The sequence below is a fragment of the Elephas maximus genome, chromosome 1 (assembly GCF_024166365.1).
Source record: "Elephas maximus indicus isolate mEleMax1 chromosome 1, mEleMax1 primary haplotype, whole genome shotgun sequence".
Classification (NCBI taxonomy): domain Eukaryota; kingdom Metazoa; phylum Chordata; class Mammalia; order Proboscidea; family Elephantidae; genus Elephas; species Elephas maximus.
Window position 1 is genome coordinate 102,936,592 of NC_064819.1, and position 9,707 is coordinate 102,946,298.

At 52.1% G+C, this 9,707-nt stretch overlaps 1 protein-coding gene across 1 annotated transcript in view; it reads left to right on the forward strand.

Moving 5' to 3' along the window:
• GLP1R (glucagon like peptide 1 receptor) overlaps positions 1 to 7,874 on the forward strand; it is a 42,516-nt gene extending 34,642 nt beyond the window's left edge. Inside the window, exons 8-13 of the mRNA XM_049875215.1 lie at positions 222 to 282; positions 1,019 to 1,088; positions 1,211 to 1,299; positions 1,633 to 1,771; positions 2,846 to 2,887; positions 7,643 to 7,874. Coding sequence (XP_049731172.1) covers positions 222 to 282; positions 1,019 to 1,088; positions 1,211 to 1,299; positions 1,633 to 1,771; positions 2,846 to 2,887; positions 7,643 to 7,810 — 569 coding nt within the window. The 3' untranslated portion in view covers positions 7,811 to 7,874. The remainder of the gene's footprint in view (positions 1 to 221; positions 283 to 1,018; positions 1,089 to 1,210; positions 1,300 to 1,632; positions 1,772 to 2,845; positions 2,888 to 7,642) is intronic.
• The last annotated feature ends 1,833 nt before the right edge of the window (positions 7,875 to 9,707 follow it).

The window sequence follows — 9,707 nt, forward strand, 5'->3', positions numbered from 1 at the left end:
GATGGTGGCCTCTCTCTAAGGGAGAGTTGGGGGAGTCAAGGTGGGATTTCTACCATTTGTTCCCCTATGCCTTTGAACTAGCCTAGTTCCATCCCTGCTAGAAAACCCTGTTTGGGGGCAGGCAAAGAGAGGGGCTGAGAGGCCCGGGGCATAGAGAGGCCTCTGGATGTCCCCTGGCCTGCCAGCCCTTCTCCTCTCTCTCTTTCCCTCTCTTCTCTTAGGTGTTCCCCTGCTGTTTGTTATCCCCTGGGGCATCGTCAAGTACCTCTATGAGGATGAGGGGTGAGTGTCTGGCTCCAAGGGGGTTGGGTACACCGAGGTCCCCGATTCTCAAAGCCCATGGAATTCCTTACTTAGCCCCCGCATGTGGCTCCCACCCTAAATGGAGTGGCCAGGAGCCTAGCATGAGAATCTAGTTCTTTAATCCCCCTCTTCCTGGGGATTGTATGGTGACAAGTGTGGCTGTGTCTATGGGTACATGGTGCCCTCCTGCAAGTTCTTCTGTAATGTGTGTGAATGGAATGTTTATGTTATTTTATGTATGGCGCTAGGTATACACATGACTGTGATTGCAGGTCTATGATAGCCTGTTTGGAGGTAGTGTATCTCTCTGTGTGTAGCCATGAGGTAGGACAATGTGTGTTTGTGCAGCTGTACAGGTGTAGGACTCTGTGTGGGTCTGTGGACTTGGCGGGTAGCAGTGGCAGGATTTGTGTGGCTCTGTGTGTGACTTCTCCTGGCCATGTGTATTTGTGCATATCTGTGCCCGCACCATGTGCTGGGCTATCTGTGTGTATGTTGTTGCGTGCCATTGAGTTGATTTTTAACCCCATGTGACAGAGTAAAACTGCCCCATTGGGCTTTCTAGGCTGTAATCTTTACGAAAGCAGATTACCAGGTCTTTCTCCCTTGGAGCTGCTGGGTGGGTTCCAACCACTAGCTTTTCAGTTAGCAGCTGAGCACTTAACTGTTTGTACCACAAGGGAATAGATGCATGTGAGTGTCTCTTCCTCCCCAGTTGCTGGACCAGGAACTCAAACATGAACTACTGGCTCATTATCCGGCTGCCCATTCTCTTTGCCATTGGAGTGAGTGACTGCATGGGGGGTGGGAGTGGGAGTTATCATGGGCCTGGGGTGGTGCTGGGGGAAGACTGAGGTAGAGTGGGCATCATGAGAGGGCCCCCAGCCACTGCCCATCTGCCCTGCAGGTGAACTTCCTCATCTTTGTCCGGGTCATCTGCATCGTGGTGGCCAAACTGAAGGCCAATCTCATGTGCAAGACAGACATCAAGTGCAGGTGACATAACACAGCTGGCTTTGCTGGGGACCTTCAATCCTTCCTTTCAGCAGAGAGAGAGATTGTGGGGCAGTGAGCTTGGGGCTCTATGCAGCCCTCTTCTCCCACCCAGGACTGGCCTAGGAGCCAAGACTTGCCCCCAGCCCTGGACTTCTGGGTGGCGGGAGGGGGGGTCTTGACCTCTACTTCCTTCCCTCCGGGAAGCCTGTCCCAAGTATTTGGAGTAGGAAAGTGTCTATGACCTAGATGCCAGACCCTAGAATGGGTGTGACACAGAAAGGGACAGGAAGCCACAGGAGAGGTCCAGAATGACATCTCCACCCTGCCCCGCAGACTTGCCAAGTCCACGTTGACGCTCATCCCCCTGCTGGGGACGCACGAGGTCATCTTTGCCTTCGTGATAGACGAGCACGCCCGGGGGACGCTGCGCTTCATCAAGCTGTTCACAGAGCTCTCCTTCACCTCCTTCCAGGTAACCTCACAGCCGGGGCTTGGGAAGCCCCGAGTGGGCGTGGGCCAGAGTGCAGCCTGCATCACGCAGATGGCAGGCAGAGGCCTTCCAGGTTGTGGCCCTTGCCCACGTCACATGGTTGAAGCAGAGCCAGAACTAGTACCACCAGGTGTCCAACCTCCCAGGCCACTCGTCTCTGTAAGTGCATCAGCCAAGACGCCTTCCCAGAGGTAGCCCTGGGCATCTGGCCTGGCATCAAAGCTGCCATTTACTGAGTTGCTATGGGTGGCTGGCACCCTATCGGGTGCCTTACACATTGTGGATTTAATCCTCACAGAACCCCTGGAGGTTGCAAGATTATTCACATTTTATAGATGAGGAAACTAATATCTTGGAGATAGTAAAATAATATTTGCAGGGTCCCATAGTTCCAAAAGGAGCCCGGGTGGTGTGGTGCAGTAGTTAAGAGCTACAGCTGCTAACCAAAAGGTCGGCAGTTCAAATCTAGTCTGAATCCACTGTAGGAACCCTATAGGGCAGTTTTACTCTTTCCTATAGGGTCGCTCTGAGTTAGAATCCAAAACCAAGAATTGATCCTCTCCACTAGTAAGATGAAGTTGAGGGAGTGTATCAATGGGGATATAAAGTAATAAGAAATTGATCCTAGCCCCTCAGGAGGGTTATGGGATGTTGGCCCAAGCATGTGCATTTACACACACATACATGTGCGCACGCACACACACACACACTCACAGATAAAAAGAATGCAGCTCCAGAGGATCGGATCTACTGAGTGAACAGATGGGGTTGGGGTGGGAGGAAATTCCCCAAGGTCAGAGGCAGGTGGTCTTTATCCCATCAGGCCTCCTCCAGGAAAGGGTATTTGTACAGCTTTTCCAGTATCTGAGCAAGGGCCTTCTTGTTCCTCCGGAAAGAAGGTGAGGAGGAGCCCACCATTCCCATCTCTGGGTCTGCCTGGGCTGCCCAATTTGAGGAGGGGGTGTTGGGACTAGCCTTGAGGAGCTTCAGATCAGGGCCTGCCTGCAGGGCTCCTCCTTCCTGCTCCCTCCCTGCTGACATGCCTCTTGCTTTCAGGGGCTGATGGTGGCCATCTTGTACTGCTTTGTCAACAATGAGGTAAGGCCTGTGAAGGGATAGTGGTGGGCTGTCCCTGGTGGGCTGATGCTACCATTGCTATTCTAGAGTTGTCCAGTGAGGATTCCCATCAGTCCTTCTAGCTGAAACCCCTCCCCACTGACCCCACTGAGGCACTAGAGTTTGAGGAAGCATCTTGTCCATATATTCTGTTTTCTGTGGATGGGTCTCTCTCTTTCACACATGCACGTGTGTGTGTGTGTGTGTGTTTGTGTGCAGTGCAGGCATACCCTAATGATGGCAGCATCTGTAAGAGTGGCAAAGACCCAGCCTCACGTTAAGGGGTTCCTGAGTGAACTCTAGGGTGGTGGAGACTGTCTGGTACAAGGGACTTCAACACACACATGCCCAAGCCACATACTTGGGGGCTTTAATGATCACTATCTCGTTTAACTTTCACCCATCCCTCAAAAAAACCCTGCTAAAATTCTGATTTCAGTATTTCTATTTTTCACACATGAGAACATCGGAGGTCAGAGAGAATAAGAAACTGGCCCCAGGTTTGGCCTGGAAGTCGTAGCAGATGTGAACAATAGTCTTTTGCTGTGGGTGTAGGGGAAGCTGGTGGAGCGATGGGTGGGAACCTTGGCATTTCAGGTAGTTTCTGGATGGCTCAAAGAAGCAATGTGATGTCACAGAAAAGATACAAACCTGTGGGCTTTGGTTTCAGACCTTTCTGCTTCAGTCCAGGCTCCCACTTAATGTGTGGCTTTGGGCAAGTCATACTCTCAACTTCAGTTTCCTCATCTGTAAAATGGGGGCAAGAGTGCCCACTTATGAGATTCCCATGAGGGTGAAATGAGCTAAAGCATGAAAAAGCACAGCCCAGTGTGGGAAGCAGGAGCTGAGAACAGGTGGGCTGCTGAAGGCTCACCTCAGCCCCTCACAGCTGCCTCTTGGCATGAAGAAACACGCACACCGTCTCCTGGGCGCTCAATAAGCAATGGCTAAAGCAATTATGAGGAGCCCTGGTGGCACAGTGTTTAAGTGCTCGGCTGCTAACCGAAAGATTGGCAGTTCAAACCTACCAGCGGCTCCGAGGGAGAGAAGACCTGTCAATTTGCTCTTGCAAAGATTACAGCCTAGGAAACCCTGTGGGCAGTTCTACTCTGTTCTATGGGGTTGCTATGAGTCTGAATCGACTCAACAGCACACAACACCATAGCAATTATATATCATTTCATATTCAGTGATTCCTGGAGACTGGGGCCTAACCTTCAGAAGACATTGTGCAGAGAAAACAAGGCCCAGCAAGAGGGAGGGAAGAGAAGGGGAATGTTACCCTGTCCCGGAGGCTTCCTCCAGCCTCACCTAAACTAGCCTCCTGTGGGAAGGATGGTCTTGGAGCACGTGGCCTTCAGATCTGTACCAAAAACCAAACCCCTTGCTGTCATTTCCTCAGTGATACTGTGTATGCAGTGCTCAAGTGCTTTATTAAATCCAGTCCTGTATGGCAGATGTAATCCCCATTTTACAGATGGGAAAATTAAGGTTCAGCAAAGTGAAATTAATAGCCCTAATTCAATAGCTAGGAGCCCGGGTGGTCAATGGTTAAATACTCTACTGCTAACTGAAAAGTCAGTGGTTCAAACCTACCGGTGGCTCCGTGGGAGAAAGACCTGGCGATCTCCTCCTGTAAAGATTTCAGCCTAGGAAACCCTGTGGGGCAGTTCTACTCTGTCCTATATGGTCTCTCCGAGTCAAAATTGACTCCACAGCACACAACAGCAAATAGAGAGCGGCTGAGCTAGTAAGTTGAAGGCAGGGGTTCCCCCACTAAATGCCCTAGCGGCTGCTGGGCTGGGGAGGTGGAGGCAGTGCCAGGCGAAGGGTGTCTCATAAATGGGGTTCTGGCTGCTCCCTGGGCAGGTCTTGGAAGGCCCACTAGGTTCAGTTTGGAGAGCAGGAGCCTCAAAGGGGTGTCAGGCAACAGGTGTGTCCTCAATCCACAGAGAAGCAAGTCTGCACGGCCCTGGTTCTCCCCCAAGGCTGAGTCTCCTTAAAGAACTTTTATAAAAATGGAAGCATATGTTGAAATACAAGAAACCATAGGTCTGTGGGGTGAGGGGAAAGCCTTCCCTTCAGGAACTGTCCCCAGCCAGGGGGTGATGTGCTGCCTGGCCCTAAGTATCCACCACTGCTTTGTTCTCCAGCCCCAGGGGTGAGAAGGGGGCAGGGCAGCCCCTGTTCACCATAGTGGCCTGAAAGGAGAGAAGGAGGCTCCCGATGCCACTTTCTCACCTTCTTTGCCCCTAAGCCCCCTTTCCCCTTCTCCTTCTCCCCTTTTCCTCGAAGCGGTGCTGTCAGCAACACACCTCACACCCCACTTGCGTGCACACACCTCAGCTTCCCCACCTCCACTGCCAAGAGGCTCCCCAGACCCCTGGCTCAGTCTCTTTTCCTGAGTCTATTCCTCAAAGCCGGGTCACCCAGTCACCACCCTGTCACCTGCCCCTGCAAGGCTGGCCCTGCTTTGTAAGGTGGGAGGGATGGGGCTACATCCCTGCTGTGCCCTTGGCAAATACCTTGACCCTGAATCACCAGGTCGCCAGTGTCATACCCCTCTGATGAGGCCTGGCTGCAGGCCCCAGCCTGCCTCTCCCATAGGGCTGACAGATCTGTCTGCTCTTTCAGGCGCATTGCCAGTTTTCTTAAACCCACCCAAAACCTCTCATGCCCTGGCTTCTCCCAGCACAAGGACAGACACGTCACCATCATTGGGCCACAACAGGCACATGTGGCTCCTGGGCTGAGGACTCTGGGGTTGCCGTAGCAACACCAGGTACTTGTGACCTGAGGAGAAATGATGGCCTAGTCATTGATCATTGGTCCATCTTAGTTTGAAAGCTCTGCTGAAACCTGTTCAGCATCACAGCAACACACAAGCCTCCACTGGCAGATGGGTGGTGGCTGTGCATGAGGTCCGTTAGCCAGGAATCGAACCCAGCTCTTCAACATGGAAGGTGAGAATTCTACCACTGAATCACCACCGCCCCCATATATACACTGAGAGACCTAGACCAATATTTCAGTACTCTGCACCTCAGCTTCCTCAGAATTAAGTGGGAAATAGTAACAGGAGCTCCTTCATAATGTTGATGTGAAAGTTAAGATCATCTATGGAAAAGCTTGGTATATAGGAAACACGCAATAAATTGTTATTAATGATAATCGTGATTACAGGTGCCACAACAGAGGTTCAGAAAAAGTGTCAAGGGAGATGAGGGCAGAAGGACACTATGGGAAAGCACTCTGAGAAGTCCCAGTTCTGTCCGATTTTCTACTGGTATCCATGCAATCAGTCACTGAGGTCATGTGCCTCAGTTTACCGTCTTTTCCCCCCATAACCCCACAGTTGAAGGGCTGTGAGTCCAGACTGGCTGCACAATGAGAGGCCACCACCAGCCTCGGGCAGCCAGGTGTCAGCACATGCTTGGGCACGCTCAGAGGGACAGTGAGCTGACACAGAGCAGGGTGGCCGTAGGTGGTGTCTGTTCAGTCTTCCTCCCCGACCCAAGCCTGAGCTCGGCGATGCTGCCCCATGATATTGGGGCCATCTGGCAGGCAGGCTCTGGCCAATCTCAGCTCAGAAAAAGTTCTTTTAAGGGATGGCATGCAGCCACACCAGGCGTCTTGCTGGGCTCAGTGAGATAGATGACAGCCCTTGTGGAAGGAGGAAGAGAGGAGGGGCGATTGCACAGTGGCTGCTGGGGGGACGGGAGATTGGCAGCAAGCCGCTTACCCACAGCTGCTGGCAGCTGGCCTCTTGGCAGCTGGGGTGGTGGGGAGCCTGAGAGAGAGAGTCCAGGCCCAACATTTCAGTGAGGGAAGTTTGGGGGGCGGCGGAGTAGCAAACCTATGGGAGCCTCACACAGAGAAGCACTCCGGACCCCTCAGAACTAGATATACAGATGCCAGGAGTCCCCTCTCATGTACAAGAATCCCTGGCCACCACAGGGAGCCACAGCACTGCTATAACCCCTCAAGTGACTGAGGATCCGCCATGTTTCTGGGACTTGTATCTTACTGCCCCAAAAGTCTGGTCCCCAAACATCTTGAGAAGACTTTTCCTGGTGGGGCAGTCCAGAGCCCAGCCCAGCAGGAACTCTGGGTGACTGGTCTCACCTGGGCTGCACCCCCCACGGTCACCACAGAGTCTCCCTGGGTGGGCTTCGTTCAGATCTAAGCTGAGAAGCCCTATCCCGTAGCTCCCTCCTCACTGCTAGTCCCAGTCCTTCCTTCACTCCTTCTTCCCCTGTGAAGGGCCTGGGGGTGGGGGTGGGGGGTAGACCATCTGGGATAGGCACCCTGAGGATTAAGGAGTACGCTGTCTCCCTTCTCAGTCGCTCAAGCTCAAACCGGAAGGATGCTCTCTAAGGTCAGATTCTTTCTTCCCCTTCTTTTCTCCCTTCATCTCCCACCTCCCTGCCTCTCTCTTCCGATAAATAATACTGTGATGGATTGTAAAAGGTTCTTAGCTGAGTCACAGAGTTTACAGATGGAAAAGACCAATTAGGTCATCAAGCCCATCTCTCTCTCAAGGAAAGGCGGAAAATAGGAGACAACAATAAACAATTTTATTGGGATATTAATTTAGGCGCCCGGAGGCCTTGACTTGTGTCTCTCAATATAATGCAGTGGATTTTTTTTCCCTTCCCCACTAATGTAATAATGGGGCCACTCTGTGAGCAATTGGTTTGCATGATGGCTTTTGCTTCCCTCCTTTTCCCTCCGAAGGTCCAGATGGAGTTTCGGAAGAGCTGGGAGCGCTGGCGGCTGGAGCATCTGCACAACCAGAGGGACAGCAGCATGAAGCCCCTCAAGTGTCCCACCACCAGCCTGAGCAGCGGAGGCACCGTGGGCAGCAGTGTGTACACAGCCACCTGCCAGGCTTCCTGCAGCTAAGGCTCTGGCACCCGCTGTTCCTGTGGTGCTCGCTGTTGGCTGGGCAGCCCTTCCAGGTGGGAGAGACCCTCCAGGGGAGAGTGGAAGGGAAGGCCACATACGTGCACATGCATGGGCATGCACGCACACGCACACGCGCACACACACACGCACACACGCGCCCCTGCTTTCCCTTCCCAAACCCATCAGTCAGGCAAATGGGCAGTGCCTCCTGGGACCCGGGGACACATTTTCTCAGAGGAAAAGCAGTCTGCTAATTGGATCACCATGGTGGGAGGAGAGGAAAAACGATGGTGGCTAAAATCAGGAGGATTTCTTCCCATTAAGCCACAAGGCCCCTGGGGTTCCCCTAGACAGAGCAGCAAATCAACCCCAGACTCAAACTCAAGGTCAATGGCTTATTAGTGGGGTTGGGGCTTGCAAGAGGAGGTAGTTCTGAAAGAGGCAGATAGAACCTGAGCTGCACATAGAGCTTGGGTAATGAGAGCCAACCCTGCTTAGTCCGGTTGGGGTTGCCACCCTCTTCTGCCTCTTCATTAAGGGAAGCTGTTTATGCATCTGGGTTGCTTGTTTCCCTAGTCTTGCCCCCTTATCTCACTACTCAACTTCTCCTAATGGGTATTCGTTTGGGCCACTGCCAGCAGCCACTTGGGCAAGTGGCTGCAGGTGGTGTTGAGACTAAGCATTGAGAAGATGCCTGGAGATTTCTTTTGCTGGTCCCCACTTCTCCCCTGGGTATTTGAATTGCCTTGGTGTCTGTTTCCACCATGCCCCAGAACCCAAAGAACCAGGCCAGGCCCTCCATCAGGGGGCCTAGACCTGGGGTATGAGCCCTGAATTCTATACTAAAGATGCCCAACAATTCTCTGGCATACACCAGGGACACTTCAGGAATGTCCACAACATAGGTGTCTACTACCTGCCACTGCTGGGAAGCCAGAGGGCCAAGAAATCCTTTGCCTCCACCCGCTCCATGGAAATGCTTTCTATATGTGATCAGATTCTGGATCTTGAAACGGAGTTTAGGTGCATCGTCTAACTCTAAGGGACGTGACCAAGAAGAGGCTCTTCGGGGAAACTACCAGTGCCCACTGTTACCATGGAGGCAGGCTCCACCTGCCCTAGGTTTCCTCCCTTTGAAATTCCCCCCACTCGGGAGTTTATATGTACGTTACTCATTTGTCTTTATTGCTGTGAATAGTCTGTATGTGCAAATGTGCAATTCTGATTTCTCCTACCTGATGGGAACAAGAACTAAATCGTCACGGTTGTTGAGATGTTGTCTGGGAGAGTGGGGGAGTGATGGATTTGGCTCATCTGCCACTGGAGCTAATTAATGTTTGCCTTGCCTCCAGTCTCATCCCGTAAATAATGAACAGCAGAAAGGCTAGAAAAGAAAACCTATCAATCCCGCTCCCAGCAATAGTGAGAAAGCAGGCACATAGCAGCACTGCAAGCCACAGACAAGAAGGGGACAGCTGTCCTGGGGAGGCTGGCCACTGAGTTCATGGGTGTGAAGGAAGTTTCCAGGACGGAGAGAACTCTTGAGACTCCAGACCTCCTAGGAAGGCAGAGGGATCAGCTTTGGATGAGTTCCTTTATAAATCCATCTCTCCCTCCTTCTGCTTTGTAAATGATGGGGGACATTCCCCCAAGCTTTGCACCAGATACATTCTCCTGTGCCCCTCAGAGAGGCATGTGATGTGCAGTGAAAATAATGGACATAAAACACATCAAGCAGAGAATTTCCTATATTCTGTCTTCAGTGAAGTGTATTGTCTATGTTAATAGGGAAGTTGAACCTCAGGCTAAAGAAGGAATTGACTGAAACAATATAGAGAGGTTGGGAAGGGGCATTTCTGCTCCGGAACAAGGGCAGACTTCCCAACAGGTATCA